Genomic DNA, 17,493 nt, shown 5'->3' with positions numbered 1-17,493 from the left:
CAGGTCAGGTGGTCTGGTCTTCCCATCTCTTTCAGAATTTTCCACAGTTTATTTGACTGTGTTCCACACAGTCAAAGGCTTTGGCATAGTCAATAAAGCAGAAATAGATGTTTTTCTGAAACTCTCTTGCTTTTTCGATGATCCAGCGGATGTTGGCAGTTTGATCTCTGGTTCCTCTGACTTTTCTAAAACCAGCTTGAACATCTGGAAGTTCACAGTTCACGTATTGCTGAAGCCTGGCTTGGAGAATTTTGAGCATTACTTTACTAGCATGTGAGAAGAGTGCAATTGTGTGGTAGTTTGAGCATTTTTTGGCATTGCCTTTCTTTGGGACTGGAATGAAAACTGAACTTTTCCAGTCCTGTGGCCACTGCTGAGTTTTCCAAATTTGCTGACATATTGAGTGCAGCACTTTCACAGCATCATCTTTTAGAATTTGAAATAGCTCAACTGGAATTCCATCACCTCCACTAGCTTTGTTCATAGTGATGCTTCCTAAGGCCCACTTGAATTTGCATTCCAGGATGTCTGGCTCTAGGTGAGTGTGAGTGATCACACCATCATGATTATCCGGGTCATGAAGATCTTTTTTGTACAGTTCTTCTGTGTATTCTTGCCACCTCTTCTTAATATCTTCTGCTTCTGTTAGGTCCATACCATTTCTGTCCTTTATTGTGCCCATCTTTGCATGAAATGTTCCCTTGGTATCTCTGATTTTCTTGAAGAGATCTCTAGTCTTTCCCATTCTATTGTTTTCCTCTGTTTCTTTGCATTGATCCCTGAGGAAGGCTTTCTTATCTGTCCTGGCTATTCTTTGGAACTCTGCATTCAAATGGATATATCTTTCCTTTTCTCCTTTGCTTTTCACTTCTCTTCTTTTCACAGCTATTTGTAAGGGCTCCTCAGACAGCCATTTTGCTTTTTTGCATTTCTTTTTCTTGGGATGGTCTTGATCCCTGTCTCCTGTACAATGTCACAAACCTCTGCCCATAGTTCATCAGGCACTCTGTTTATCAGATCTAGTCCCTTAAATCTATTTCTCACTTCCACTGTATAGTTATAAGGGGTTTGATGCATATACTTCATATTTTATTTGTTTATTCAGTATCAACAAAATTTTATTAACTGCATTTGGGGTTTAAAAAATACTGAAATGTATGTAAGAACTATTTCTTTTATCAAAACACCCTTCTCAGAACTTGTTACATATGCAAAAATCACTTGTTGGAAACCCTGTGCCAGTCTAGTTATATCCATTTTCATGGTTTTCAGAAGTCTAGCTGTACGTCTTACAGGTGACTTCTCTGAGATTCTCTTGTGTATAAATAAGGCAGCTTGAGAGCTTCGCTACTGCATTTTAAGGAAAGTCTATGTTACAGAACCGTATCATTATACAGTATTCAGTTCAGTTCAGTCTCTCAGTTGTGTCTGACTCTTTGCAACCCCGTGGACTTGCAGCACGCCAGGCCTCCCTGTCCATCACCAACTCCCAGAATTTACCCAAACTCATGTCCATTGAGTTGGTAATGCTAGCCAACCACCTCATATTCTGTCATCCCCTTCTCCTCCCACCTTCAGTCTTTCCCAGCATCAGGGTCTTTTCATATGAGTCAGCCCTTCGAATCAGGTGGCTAAAGTATTGGAGTTTCAGCTTCAGCATCAGTCCTTCTAATGAATATTCAGTACTGATTTCCTTTAGGATGGACTGGTTGGATCTCCTTGCAGTCCAAGGGACTCTCAAGAGTCTTCTCCAACACTACAGTTCAAAAGCATCAATTCTTCAGGGTTCAGCTTTCTTTATAGTCCAACCTTCACATTCATACATGACTATGAAAAAACCATAGCAATAATGAGACGGTCCTTTGTGGCAAAGTAATGTCTCTGATTTTTAATATGCTGTCTAGGTTGGTCATAACTTTTCTTCCAAGGAGAAAATGTCTTTTAATTTCATGGCTTCAGCCACCATCTGCAGTGATTTTGAAGCCCCGCCCCCCAAAAAAGTCTGTCACTGTTTCCTCTGTTTCCCCATCGATTTGCCATGAAGTGATGAGACATTATACATTATGTGAATTGCCTATAATTGCTTGAAAGAAACAGATTGGAACTTGAGAAGGAAAAACCAAATGAATGGAAAGGCAATGCAGATTTGTATGTTTGTAAAATATAGTTTTGAGAAATGTAAAGGGACCATACTCTTCTTTGTTAAGAAAGAAAGGGAGGATCTTAGATGTGGGTTTTGCGGGGTTGATGGAACCAAGTCAGCATATCCTGCAAATTATCTCCCATGAATTAGGTTGGGATTTCAATACATGGAGCTAAATGGAGAGTGTATTGTGGAGAGTGTTTGAAATTTACTGTGGTGTACATAGGAATCCTTCCTTTAATTGTACCAAGTTGAGTAAAACAATTGATATTACCCAAAGCCTTTTCATCTCAACCTTTATATTTACCTTTTTAAAAATTTTTTGCTAAAGTAATCAGAGTGTAATGAATTTACATAGACAATAGACATGTTTAGTTTTGCTTTTACATTAATTGTTGATATTTTAGAAATTAGGAATAGAAAAAAAAATTTGCTGTATTAATAAATGTTAAATCTGGTTTCTTACACATTAAATCATTAGATCACAAAGAAGTGAGAATGTGGAAAGGGAAAGGAAGATGGCAATTGTGAAGTAAGATGTTGATACAAATGTTAATATTAAAATAATATGAATCGTCAAAGAAACCAACATAGGGGGAATGAGGAAAATATAAAATACAAGATAAATTTGGTAAATGCCTTAACCTTCTAAAGATACATCATTCTGTTTAACTCCTATGTAGCAAAATTGTCATTGATCCAATGCCAGAATTTCATCAAATGACTGCATTTCAGTATAACCATTCATTGATCTTTCTATTGCTCTTTAAATCACAGATCAAAAAACAAAGAAAACAAAACACAATCTACTTACTGAAACACTGTTTTCCCAACACACATAAGTCTCCAATAAAGATGCAAAAATAAGAAATAAAAAACTATGACAGAATGTGTTATAGTTATATTTATTTATTTTACCCTTTGCATGTGTTGACCTTGATAAGTTAGTTAAAGGTTTATTTCATGTGAAATACTGAATAAAGGGACAGAGATACAAATTGAAATTGAAAGTAGTAGGAAGCCTGTGAGGAGTTCTGAAGCAGGAACAATGGAAAAAAGAATGACTAAGAAGCACTATTTTCTGATCACAAACTATTTTATAAATGTACAAACACTGTTATAGAAATTCATGTAGAATCTTAATTAATACTGGAAAAAGTATTTAATATCAGTTCACTGAACAGATGGAAGTCAATAAACATTTTAACTGAAAATTACAAGGGAAAATTACATTACATTAGTTTACAAAATGATACCTATTGGACAGTTTCAAACAATATCTGTAGGATATTAATACTTAACCTGTGATAGGATAAAGACAACATATAGAATGTGTAAATAAAGGTTCTTTCACCTTCATCAAAAGGCAAACAAAGGTGCTACATTGATATTTCATGATAAAAGAATCATATAGAAGAACTAAACAATTTTCTTTGGTATTTTTTCTTTGGTATTATGTTCACATAAATCCTCCTTCACTATGAAGACTGTCTACTTCTAGGGTAGTGACTAGATTTTCCTCTTTATATTGTCTAAGGCAAGGGCATGACAAACACAGGCCCTCCATAAATGATTGATGGCTGAAGGATAAGTCTCAGAACTGATACATAAGTCACTGGTTCTTTCTGTGGAAATAAAATTTACTGACCACTGTATCTTTTGCAACTCCTAACTTAAACTGTGTCAATATAATAATATTTGATTAAAAATAATACTGTTTTAATGAAAGATGTAATAAACCAAACTTGACTTAACAACAACAAAAAGATAGAAACAACTAAATATTTATATGAAAAAGCAAAAGGTGTAAACTAATATGTCTAACATCTTCCAGTCTTTATTTTGAGGCCTTTGAGAATTTTGCTTTTGAAAGAATGACATAATTAGTCTTTCTAAGATGGGCAGATTGCAATAAACTATGCAATGACAGGTAAAAAGTAGTGAGCTTCAACATATTGAAAAATGACTGATTCCTAAGGACTTAACACATTGGTAATATTTAAAAATTAAGTTCAAAATGTCATTTGTAATTTTCATCTATTAATATATTAATGATCACTGCCAGACTAACACAGATATTAAAGATTTCCTAGCACTTTGCCAGAAAATTGATTTTAAGAGTTTCTATTTGACCTCCTTTAAAAACATTTAAGAGATAAATGGGCATTCAAGTACTAGTAGAATTCATAGGTGAAAGTCTTTTTCAGGCCATGAAAAGAGTACTGAACAAGAATTCATACAGGCAATCATGGACCTGTCAACATTTCTATTGCAAATTTCATTTGAGAGGGCTTATCATCTCCATCATCTTATAAACTATTAAGCTAGAAGTTGGCATACAAATTAGCAGCCTGGATGCAAATTTGTTTACAAAAAAACATTTGAATCAGTTTAGTTGTTTTGATTTAGACATCAGCCAAAAAAATCTTAAGTCAGGATTCCTCCATATATGTGAACACTAAGTAAATATTCTGTCTAGTCTACATGGTTCAGTTAGAGCACACAGCCAATAAATTCAAGGTACTGTGTTTTAGCTCCAGGAGATTCAGTTGTGTTTATTCTTCCTGTTCTCCTAACTTTGATTTGTTATATCACAAATGCAGCCTTTAGCAACACAGAACTCAATGTTAGAACATACAGATAGATCAGCATAATTTCATTACCAACATTTTGGGGAAATTCAAATTAAACCTTCAATAACAGATTCAGAGAAGTCATTCATTCCTTCATAAGCCTCAGTGTGCATGCATGCTCAGTCTTGTCTAACTCTTTGTGATCCTATGAACTGTAGCCCGCCAGGCTTCTCTGTTCATGGAATTTTCCAGGGAAGTATACTGGAGTGGATTGCCATTTCCTGCTCCAGAAGATCTTCCCAACCTAGGGACTAAACCCATGCCTCCAGCATCTCCTGCATTGGCAGACCCATTCTTTACCACTGAGCCACCTGGGAAGCCCATCTGTGTATAAAAATATAGTTTAAACATCAAAAACAAAGCCATTACTAAGAATTACCAATTATCTGAAGTTAAAGTCTTTTAACAGCATCTTTTTATGCTTTAATAGAGTAACAATGAAGTAGACTCATTTTAACTTCTCTATTTTAAAACACTCATAATAAAATATAATTTAAAATTTTATTTTTTACTGACTCAGTTGATGAACCCAGGTACCAATGGATAAAGAATCCACCTGCAATTCAGGAAACACAGGAGACCCAGTTCGATCCATGGGTCAAAAAGATAACCTGGAGAAGAAAATGGCAACCCACTCCAGTATTCTTCCCTGAAAAATCCTATGGACACTGGAACCTGGCAGGCTACAACCCAAAGGGTCACAAAGAGTCAGACATAATGAGTGACTAAGCATGTAAGCATTCAAAATGAAATTTAAAAACATTTTCCTTCATATTTCTTTCAAATCAGATAACCCTCAAGAGTGTGAACAAACAAAAAAAGCTATTCCTCATAGAAAACTAAAATAGATATTTGAGAAATTAGAATAATATCAATGAAACAATTTTCATTGCTTAAAACTGTTAAAACTGTTTAAAACTGTTAATTTTATTAAGTAGATGTGAACGTATAAACAAATGGCTAATGGGATGTGAACAAGCTCAAGAAAAAGGCATTTTAATTATCAGTCTGCTTCCTTTCCCTTCACCAAGCTCATGAAAACAAAAATGTCAAGTCAGTTTGTGATTTAAAGTTTCAATAGACTAAAGTGAGTTATTACAGTAGGATCATTTTAAAAATGGAGAACCTTGGCTGGCAATTAGTCAATTTTAATCATTAAATAAAATTCTGGAATGTATAATTGCAGGAAATAGACTTGGAGACAGATTGTATGTGTACTTTTACCTGAATTTTGGCAACCGTGGAGAAATCTATGCCTAGCTGTTCTAAGATGCAAAACTATTTAAAATAACAATGTCCCAAATAAATTGTCCAATGTAGTAATAAATATATTCTATGGGTAATACATTTTAGGACATTGTTAGGCTATCTGAACTTTAACACTGAAAATATAGGTTAAAATGACATCTCTATGAATACACTCACAAATTTTTAATATTGCAAGTAGAAAAAGACAAGTATATATTTATATTGGGATAGTCTAAAGTTCAGAAAGGACTTAAGTACAATAGAACACCTTTTGCATATAAAAATATATTTTATCACCTTAAAGGGAAAATGTAATGCTAATTTTGAGTGCTTACGTATAATTTAATGTGTATATTTTTTTCTTTTTTATACAATGATGTAATTTCAATGCCCCCATTTAATTTATAGTTAATCTTTAGATTGCATGTTAAGATTCTCATTTACCAGTATTATTACACTCATGTATCTGTGTCACCTTACACAATTACTTCAGGAAATATGATTTTGAGCCTGGTCAGGATTTGGGCATAGGCACAGTGGGCTCTCCTCTCAAATAGCTTTATTCCATTAACAAATTAGGGCTAAATGATGCTTCCCAAGTGGAGCTAGTGGTAAAGAACCTGCCTGACAATGCAGGAGATGCTTAAAAGATACGGGTTCGATCCCTAGGTCAGGAAGATCCCCTAGAGAAGGGCATGGCAACCCATTCCAGTATTCTTTCTGGGGAATCCTATGGACAAAGGTGCCTGGCAGCTTAAAATCCATGAGGTCACAAAGAGTTGGACACGACTGAAGTGACTTAGCACACATATAAAGGAGGCTCAGAAGGTTGTATCCAATAAAAAGAAGAGCTACCCTGGTAGCTCAGCTGCTAAGGAATCCGGCTGCAATGTAGGAGTCCTGAGTTCAATCCCTGGGTTGGGAAGATTCCCTGGAGAAGGGCATGGCAGCCCACTCCAGTATTCTTGCTTGGAGAAATCCCCATGGAGAGAGGAGCCTGGTGGGCTGGAGTCCACTGGCTTGCAATGAGTCGTAGATGACTGAGCGACTAAGCACAGCAATAAAAAGAAACGTGTGGACAGAGACTGAAGGACTGTTTTGCATTCTATTGTGTGGCAAATCTCTTCATTTCTCAGAACAGCCTGCTCAGTATGTGAAGATGTACACCTACACCTGCACTTTTAACTAGGATGCAATTTTGGTAGGAAGTAGAGCAAGGGGATGAAGCTTGGATAGGAATTTTTTTTTTTTATAAAGTACTTTCCCATACCCCCACATATAAATCTAATGCACATTCCCTGACTATTAGACACTAGACAAGTGAGTCATAAGAGTTTTCCCATCCTTAAATTCTGTAGAACTAAATGGAAGATTAAGGTACCAAATAGAATTAATGTATTTGCCAAGGCTTATGATACTACTGGTAAATAATTTTATGCCCACATATTTTATATGTGAAGTCCATAAATTCATTTACATTCATAAATTTTAAAATTTTACTCAGAGCACTGGGTTAAAATCTAAGTAATATATATTTTGATTTTTTTTCTTGCCCTTAATGCACTAAATAGCTTTTTGTCTTATAGTGACATATTTAACTTGTGCATTGTTCCTTTGCTTCACTTACTGTTGTATATAAAACTGAAAATAGCTTTCACAACCATCTAAGAGAATAATTAAGAGAGTAAAGTTAGGCAAATTAAGTAAAGATGTTGAAAATTACAAAACTGAGAAGTTGCGTATTACTGTAACTATGAGATATACAATGTGATATATATGTATATATATAAAACACATGGATATTAGCATTAGGCTGTCTTTTAAGTTAGATTGTCAAGATTTTGTTTTTTTCTCGTAAAAATGAAGAGATTTAATTAGAAACTTGGTCCTTTATAGTTTTATTGTTTAATGAGTCTATGAACTTATGAATCTATTATGATTTCAGATTTCATACAACCACTGGCTAAACAATGATTCTGGAAAGTCATTGCACCTCCCTGGCCCCAGGAAATGTGGATAATTTATAAATGGAGATAATAATCTATACATAGGAGATAACAGCTATCTCATAAGATGCTTGTTAGAATTCTAAGCAGGAAAAAGAGAGAGAACCACTGTTTGAGATGTAGGTAACACACTCTATTTAAAGGGTTTAGCACAGAGCTTCTTATGGCTCAAATTTTATACAGTATATGCACATGCCTCTTTTGGTACCATTTCCCCTGACATAATAACATCTTATATCCTCTCTACATATGAAGTATATTTCCTTGGTGGCTCAGTGGTAAAGAATCTGCTTGCCAACGCACAAAAGACATGTGGGTTCAATCTCTGGATTGGGAAGATCCCCTGGAGTTGGAAATGGCAACCCGCTCCAGTATTCTTGCTTGGAGAATTGTCCCCGGTGGGCTACAGTCCATGGAGTTGCAAAGAGTCAGACATGACTGAGCACATGTTCTTTCACATATGTGAAGCACCCCTGAGCATTCTGGAATCTTGTATAATCTGATGGACTTGCATAAACTAAGCATAGCTGTTGTTTATTGTTTATTCAGTTATGTAAAAGTTAACAAATTCACTTCTGAGAGTCTGTTTCCATTTATAAATTTCCTTTCAAAATGGTATGCAACTGCATTTCTTAAGCTGTCATAGTTTTAAAAAAAATGCTTACCATTACTTTAAACTATGGAATAAAAAAAAATTCTTTAAAATTTGCTAACATAGAGCAAAGGAAGTAAGAGAAACTTTATAATCTTGAACATTACAAACTCAGCTTTTCAGAGAATCACTCATTACTTTTTATGTAATTCAATCACTTTCTGAACTTGTAAGCACTTCAAATTTAGCAACATTCATTATTTTGGAAAATTTACTCCCATGAAAAGACCTTAGAGAAATATCATATATCACTAAAATTGAAGATAGCCCTTTAGATTATTGATTGTTTTTACAATTTTAATTTATAAAATATACTATTTATAGTATACTTATATACTATAAGCTTATATAATATGCTATTTATATATTTATAAAATATACTATTACTTCTGTAGTAGAGTTTTACATGATACCATCATCTTATTTAGATCATGTGAGAGAAATGTGCAAATGTAAATGCAGATGAGAGAGAATGCATACATCTTATGTTAATATGATGTAAATATATAAAAACATGCATAAAATAAATTAGGAACAGATTTTCTAGATTTAAAAGCCTTTAAATAAGAAATTTTGTCTAGACTATGGGAAGAAGTAAATAAGGATTTGATTTTTAAGTACTATCCCTCTAAGTTCTTTGAAAAAGTGAAAGCGTTAGTCACTCAGTCATGTCTGACACTTTGAGATCCCACGGATTGTAGGTTCCTCTGTTCATGGAATTTTCCAGGCAAGAATAATTAAGTGGGTTGCTATTCTCTTCTTCAGGGGATCTTTCTAACCCAGGAATCTAAGACCTTTATGAGACTAAAAGAGAGTCCTCTGATTTTGTTTTTACAACCATATTATGTCAAAAATAGACTTGAATATATGATGATTTATTTGGTGTACATAATAGTTTTAGAAACTATTTTCATACCAAAACTGTTTATTTTTGCCTTTTACAAAATGAGTAGTTAGCATTTTAAAAATACCATAAAAACATATAGTCATTAATATTCTTGTATGGTACTAATTGGCATATGGGTCTCAAATGTTAGATTTGTGATTGTCTTCATTGGTACCATCTGAGAAAATTTTGTAGTAAAATTGATAAGGTACAGTAGAAATAGAGTTGAACATGAACTTGAAAGGTCAATAATCTCAATTCTGGAGCTAGTTATATCTTTAACCTAGTGAAAGAAACACTTATCCTTTCTAGACATGTGCATTTATTGTATAAAATATGAGCAGTGAACTAGCTGGTATGTAAGAACTCTTCCAGCCCTGTAAGTACCGTGGATTTGTAACAAGATGAATTAACAAATTTATGTAAGTACATTAGTCAATCAATATTAAAATAAATCAGTATTGGAATACAACAAATGAAATTAGCCCAGGAGTAGGAGTAGGAGTAACATATTTAAGCTATGATTCTGCCCCTGATTCATAGAGCCAGCACCTAGAGTAACTGTGTAAAGGTGATAAGCAGAAATTTCAGAGTGTTTTTCCAATGTATAATAGCCTGGGAACTTAGCCAAAGTGAAATAATAGCTAGGGAAAAGATGCTATATTTTTTATTCACTGTGGTGGACAAGTTAGGGCTGGTAATGTTAGAGATGAAGTGTGTGAGATTCACTGGCTTTGTGCATGGAAGTGTATTTTAATAACAGTGATGATAGCTACTAGTGTCCGGCACTATATACATTGCATCCATAATCTTTCTACTGAAATTCTAATTTTTTTTTAAATAGATAATGAAAATGAAGTTTAGGAAAACTGAGTTGCTAGTACAAAGATAGTTGCTGGCAAGAATTTTTTTTATTTTCCTGCTTCAGGTCTTGGTGGCTCCAGAATACTTGCTTTAGTGTTTCTCAAACTTTAGAGCACATCAGGATTACCTGGATGACTTGTTATAAATACCTATGTGGGTGCCCGACTACTAGGGCATCTGTTTCAGTAGGCCTGGAGTGGGAATCTGAGAATTCATATTTCTAACAAGTTTCCAAAGGATGCTATTTATTGAGGAACACTTTGAAATCACTGCTGTGCAATCTTTTTTGAGCAAATATAAAATTTTGTCATATCTAATGACACATGACTATCATTGATATTCTTATTTTCCAGTTACAAGGTACATGATGCATATGATGATCTTATAAATTTTGACTTTTTAGAGGTTTCAAATTGGCTTTTGGGCAACAGGTTGTGATTATATAAAAAGTATTAATCCTTAAGAATCCTTAGTTAGCACCAAGTGATAGCTTAGCAAAAGGTGTGATAGCACAAATGCATTTTATAGCAGTAAGATTAGTGGCTTGAGAGAAAGAAAGATGATAACTAGCATTGAGACCATGAATACTGGAAGGTATTCAACAAATTGATTTTTCCCAGTGGCATTCCTGTAAAAGTTATATTCCTGATGAGAATAAGGGCCATCCAAGGGGTCTAATTCCGAGAAAATCGTGTAGACTTGGAGATTGATCTCCCTGGAAAGTACCATGAATCACCCCACCTGCTCACTTTGAAAGAGAAAAGATAAATGGGTAATGACTTTATCTGTTCTACCAGACCTTATCCAAAATCCAAATTAGAACTGCCACTGTATGTATAAACTACACACCACTTTGGATTATGAGTAAGGGCTATGGGAAAAAGAGGCAGAAAAAGAAGCTATGTTTTAATGTATATAGAGAGAAAATAAAATGACCTTATTGGCAATTCAGGCATGTTTTGCTAATCTTTTGGCTTGCAGTCATTTTGCTTCTGATTTATCCAACACTGAAAATTGGAATTCAAAGTACAAGATGGCATATTTCCTCAAATAGTCATGTTACTTGAAGTAACAGTTTCCTCAGCAAACATGTTGCTTGTGACTTCAAAGTTATTTTCCAAACTGGACAAAACATTGAGAGTATTTAATATCCTGAAGCCTTTTCTGGAGACTGTGATATTAAGTAGAAGAAAGTAAAACTTTCAGGACACCAAGGAGAAGTATGTTTGGAGACGTAGGAAATAAAGTTTAGCTGCTTTCACTTTGTGTTTGAGACTAGACAGATATTTTAGCATTAGACGTTGTTTCCATATGTGTGCAAGGACATCATTAATTACTACCTTTCTTACTTTTTGTTTTATCAGATGTCACTTATGCCAGAGCTTGCCACTTTTAAAATCCTATGTTGATGCCATTTGCTACTGCTTTATTTTAATATTTTACTGTTTCTGCAGACAGTAAATTGTGTGTTTAGGGAAAAAATGTGTACCCCAAATCTATTCAGCTATCCCATAAATAGTAACACTAATTAATATCATGAACAGTAATAACTACTGAAACGAAATCTATGCTCCTGGAGTATATAATCTATTGAGTAAATTCTATCCCTTTTCTCCTCGAAGGATCTTAAAGGAGCTGCCATCAGGTTTTCCACAGCCTGAAACCTGCTCCTTAATCGTTTCTGCTCACACACTCACTCCTACTTGGCCTTAAAGCAGCCCCCACGTCCTCCCCAGCACCCTCAATACCAAAAGATGCTGGAAATATGGGGCTGCAAAATGACAGTTTCGAAGGATTTCAACCGGTAACTGTCCAGGGAAAGTTCACCTCAGAATTCGGGGAGCTACTGAAGCCTTTTGAGGGCGGTAAATTGGGTTGGCTTAGCAACTCGGTGATGCAAAGCCTCCCCAAAGGCGCCGTGTTCAAGGGGAAGAGAAATCGCCTGGCTGCCTGAATTTATCTTTCTTTCTTTGGTTGTTCTGCTTCGTATTATTCTGCACTGCGCTGCAATCCCAGTTCCTGTCCAGCTTTCAGTCCTCAGCTGGCCTCTCCTGCGGGGCGGGGAGAGGACCCCAGGACAACCCTGTGCTGTTTCATTTCTTCTGCGCTTTCCCCTGGGATCCAACAGAGCCCTGTGGAGTTCCAGTCCTGGGACTGGCCCCTGCCTGCTCCCCCCCCCCCCGCCCCCCAGCGACAGAGCAGGGCAGGGGGTGAAGGGGATGGAAGAGGGGAATCAACCCCCATTACTCCTTCTCTGGTGAGTTTTTCGAACTCCCTAAGAGCCTGTTAGAGAAGTTGTTTTGGTGAGAGCAGCGCTGGGGTCAGTCTGGGAAAAGGGAGCTTTCTCTGTGCCTCCACCGGGACTCCTGACAGCAGTGGTCGCAGCACCGCTGACCAGCTAGGGTCCGGGAACAGAAACACACATTGTGTAACCCTGTCCGTCTGGGACACACACCCACACCCACCCTGGAAGGCCTCCAGAAGGCTCCTCCGTCTTGATCCATGTGGACTCTCCCTCCCAGCAACACACACACACACACACACACACACACACACACACCCGTCACAATCGCCAAAGGCCAACTCAGGCGTTCAGTTCAACCTCAGTGGTCTATGAATATTTCGGGGAATCTTGTCTTCTAGAAGCAATAAAGTATTTCCAGAGGAAACAGTTGGAAGGGAGGGCTACCTGAACAGACTGCAGCAGGACAAGGACCCCGACCCAAACAAGAAGGTTGCCTCTCAGCAGCTGACTCAGTCTTGTTAAACTCAGGGGAAGGGTTTTGATGGTGGGGGTGGCAGTGGGTGGTTTTTTGTTGGGTGCAGTTATTGGTTTGTAAAGACATTAACCCAACAGAACCATCTTTGTAAAGCTCCCTCGAGACCCGAGACACGACAGAAATTTTGTTAACGATACTGACAGGTCAGATTGTCGCCCTGAGGTCGGGAAAGTAAGAGTTATCAGACCCGGAGCACAAGCCTGAGGCTGCCACCTCCGGTGCCGCCACCCTGGGGTGGGCACAAGGTGCTACTGAACGCTGCTGGCAGCTCTCCTCCTGCGTGGACAAGGCGACCCTTGCCAGCACTAATTAACTGCGGGGCAAGCTGCGAGCTGGGCTCTTCCCAAGAGCTCTATGGCGGGAGTAATATCTCCTTGGAGTCCCAGAGCACGCAGAGACGTAGATCCTTCTGGAAGTCCGGGGGTCCAGCAAGGAGTCTTGAAAGCAGGCAGTAGTACAGGGTGGGGGGGGGGGGTAGCCCGCTAGCTCCCACCTGCCACCTCGGAGGTCAGTGCTTTCTGTACCTTCCCCCTCACGATTTGTGTGTTCCCCCGGGATCTCCGGAGGAGTGTGGGGAAGCACCCCGCCAGTGTTTGTTTACGTGGGCGGGACGTTTAAGCACGACTTGAAGATTCACATATTCTATCTGATTGAAACCTAAAACAGGCAGGCTGCAGCTGCAGGCTGCATTTCAGAAACCTCTGCTGCGTGTGTGTGCGTGTGTGTTTCAGCATGCATCAGCCTAAGCAGCCCCCACCCCGCCCCACCCCCCAATTTGGTGCCCTCCAGGGCGTTTTATTTCAGATGACAACAGTGGGGATAAAACGCCCGGAGAGGGTTGCCTCTCTTTCCAATACCACTGGAGCGATGCAGGCCTACCACGGAAGCCCACTTTGTCTTCTACTCCGAGGCGTTTTCTCCCACTGAGCCTCTTTGTCATTGCTGTTGCAAGCAGAGGTGAGATACTAAAGGATGAAAAGTGTGGACAAAAGGTGGAATTATCAAGGCCTGAGCTGTTCATCTGGAAAAGCACGTCCCGCAGACTTCCTGAGCCCTAGCCTTAGATTAGAACTGCAGAGCCCTTCGAAAGCCTGCCCATTCCAAGCTTTCCCGTGGGCCTGGGAGACCGGAAGAAAAACACCGTGGAAGACAAAAGCGGTCGTAGACACCAAGGGGAAAGAACATCAAAGCTATTGCTGCAATCTTGGTTTTAGGAAAAGCCTTGAGACGTAGGTGAAATTAACATAAAATAAGGAGAAGGGGAAGAAGAAGAAGCAATCATAGAAATTGGCACCACTGGCAACTGGGAGTAAATCTAAAGAATATATCCTCTGTAAGTTTGTGTCTCAGAATCTGAGGACGGCGTTCCAAGTTGTAAAATATAGGAAATGTCTTTCAAGTGGCAGATAAGTGACAATGAAGAACCTTATTACCATTAAAAAAAATTAATGGTCCGTTGAAAATTGATTTTGGACAAGATCAGAGCAGAGTGTGAAACAGCCCTTCTTCCTGATGTACCCGAAACTGGAATGTATTCAGTGGACCGATTATCTCAGTCCAAAGTACAGGAGCTGTGAGTGCAGGATGGGGGGGTGGGGTGGGAGGGGGTACTCATTTGCAGTTCCGTTTAAAGCAAACTGACGCGCCTTTCGTTTCTATCGGCGCGGCTTATCTGGGAAATATGGTAGGTCCGGACAGTCGGGCTGTAATCGCAGGCTGCTGGGCTCTGGGTTTGTCAGCCTGGCGTGCTCCTCCAGCTTCGGAGACTCCCTCTCCCATCTGTCCCTTCAACGTGTTTTGACTCAACAGGTATCGCGTGAAAACTCGCACTTAACCCCCCGGTCATCTAGCAGGAGCCACCTCAACATTTTTTCCTGCCAGGAGCTGTCGCCGGCTCCTCGCGCCCAACCCCAGGGCCATCCATTAACCGCCAACTCCCACTGGCAGGCGAGCTAAGCATAAATGCGAGGCTCCTCATACGTCGAGCCGGCGACGAGAACCCCTTGTAAGCAACCCAAGACGCGTTTTGTATACTAGGTTGTGCAGTTGCGCCCGTAGAGAACAAGCGTTTTGACTCAGAGCTGCGCTGAGGCTGGTGAGGGTCGGCGACGGAGGGGTGTCAAGCTTTAAGAAGGAGGTTGAGATTACAAGGCAGTTGCTGCCACAGAGACCTGGGACGACTTCTTGGCATTTAGGAATGTCAATTAAAATTCGAGACATGTCGCCCATCATTGGTCCCTAATAGAGGGAGAGGTAACCCTTCCAGCTCCCTCCACCCAAAACATGAATTATCATTTCCACTGAATGCAGATGGACTGCCTTCTGTGGGGGGACAGCCAGCTGCAAGCTGGACAATAAACTGTTTCATAGAGACGCGGCCCGATTGCGGTTCAGAGAGACACTCCTTTACAAAGGAAGAAGCGTCCAGTTTGTGTGGACAGAGGTGGCGCGCCCGGGCCAACAGCCCCCCACCCCCGGCACACAGACACCCTGGATTTGAAACTAGCTTCACTGAAAACGACATCCGTCGCGTCTATGCAAGCTGCCATGAGTACGGGGAGGTGGTTGTTCAAAAATGATAGCATGAGTCATAAACACCGCCTGAGTATTTTTTTGCAGCAATTAATGGGCAGCAGGGCGCAGGAGAAGTTGTAGAACAGAGCTGGGAATCTATTTTCTCCCAGAGGACAGCTCTCCTTCCAATGATCCTGACTGTCCCTTGCCTTCCTGCTTAGGATTGAATTTTACATCCCACCCACCTCCTCCCCTTGTCTGTGCATGTGACACTCACTCTACCTGTCTGAACGCCGAGACTTGCTGGGGATTTTCTTTTTGGTCGTCAGCTAATGACTTTCCTCCTACCTTCATTCATCCCCAAAGGTAGCTGGTTACACTTGCTGGCTTCTCAGACCTTTCAAAAGCCCCATTTTAAGCCAGACCTCTACCACAAGACCTAGGAAAGAGCCTCTATCACTTATCAATGCAAAAGAACCCACGTAGAAATAATTCACATATGCATGCACACATTCGTGTTGGTTGGGGGTGGGGGGTGGGGGGATGCTTGAAAGACCCCTGTGCCCTAATGCATTTAAAAGCAGCACCTTCCTAACATGTCGGTAACTTTCCTACCTGAAAGGGTTAAAAAGCATTTCCAGGAGCGTCTTTAATATAAATATTCCAACCAAAGCATCAAACCCCACTGATTTGACTAGAAATCAAGGTAACCCTCATCACCAAGAAAAGTCTAGCAGAGGAATTCTGCCTGGTATCCACTAGTTAGAGGCTATACGAACCAACTCACGTATTCGTTTGAGCATACTGCAAGAATATTTATTGAGCACAAGCTCAATCACTGCATTGAACGCCAAATCTGGCAAGCAAAAGGCATTTCCTATCTGAGGGAGAAAAAGAGCTGTGAATCAACTCCTTCTTCAGTATTATCATGATTATTTTATCGGTGTAAATTGCAAAGTAAGCTACCCGTCTCTGGCGACAAGTCAGCTCACCTCCATCCAAAGCAGAGGGGACCCCCGAAAAGCAAGCCTACCTTTCACACAAGACACCGTCAGTAAAAAGACGAGGTTCCAGAACGTAAATCCACTTTTAATCCCCATTTTCTTCATCAGGATGAAGTCTAGGCGGCCACATTTAGCGCATTTTCTCGTGCCAGGCTCCCGGGGTTTGGATTCCTTCGCTCGGCTTTCCCCTTTGCGGATCCCTTTCATATTATTCGCGAGCTCCCAATTCCTGCTCCTCAGCCCGGCGCAGTGGAGTTGTTGCTGTTGGTGCGCGGTCACAGCTCGAAGTGAATGGTGTTTCTGGGATACCACAGCAACCTTGAAGAGGACTCAACCATCTCTCTCCAACGGGGGCACAAAGTCTCTGCTACTCTGGATTCTGCCTTTTCTTGTGCGTTTTTTTCCCCTCCACTAAAACCTACCTCAATTCTAGCTCGTTATAGCAACCACCAGAAACCACTAGTGAGCCTCTTAAAGCCCAGCTCCTCTGTTTGACAAACTCCCCACAATATTTGAAATTAAGAGGTTTGATTTTTTTTTCCCCCCGAATAGATCAATTCTGCCTCTAAAAGCAGCCCAAGAAATATTATGTTAGTGAGTTCTCCATTCCAGCCTGTGACTATAGAAACGTGTTACAGGAATATTTTAATCGGGGAATCTGTATTGCTTTTAGGGAAACTGCGATGATAATGAACCGGGTTCCATCGATGGCCACGTCTTTATAATGGGACATGTGTTACTACTGTAGTTGCAGTATATTTCA

General features: G+C 39.4%; 1 protein-coding gene across 5 annotated transcripts in view; it reads right to left on the bottom strand.

Moving 5' to 3' along the window:
• CSMD3 (CUB and Sushi multiple domains 3) overlaps nt 1–17,217 on the bottom strand; it is a 1,331,483-nt gene extending 1,314,266 nt beyond the window's left edge. For 3 of the 5 annotated variants that reach the window (XM_070477233.1, XM_070477234.1, XM_070477235.1), the window contains exon 1: nt 16,760–17,216. In XM_070477233.1, the coding sequence (XP_070333334.1) occupies nt 16,760–16,937 (178 nt within the window). In that variant the 5' untranslated portion in view covers nt 16,938–17,216. Of the gene's footprint in view, nt 1–16,759 lie in introns of all 5 variants that reach the window. The other 2 variants (XM_070477231.1, XM_070477232.1) reach the window with 1 other exon arrangement.
• Nucleotides 17,218–17,493: the final 276 nt, after the last annotated feature.

The sequence above is a fragment of the Odocoileus virginianus genome, chromosome 15, assembly GCF_023699985.2.
Source record: "Odocoileus virginianus isolate 20LAN1187 ecotype Illinois chromosome 15, Ovbor_1.2, whole genome shotgun sequence".
In the NCBI taxonomy this organism is placed as follows: domain Eukaryota; kingdom Metazoa; phylum Chordata; class Mammalia; order Artiodactyla; family Cervidae; genus Odocoileus; species Odocoileus virginianus.
This window is presented reverse-complemented; position numbering and strand designations above follow the sequence as displayed.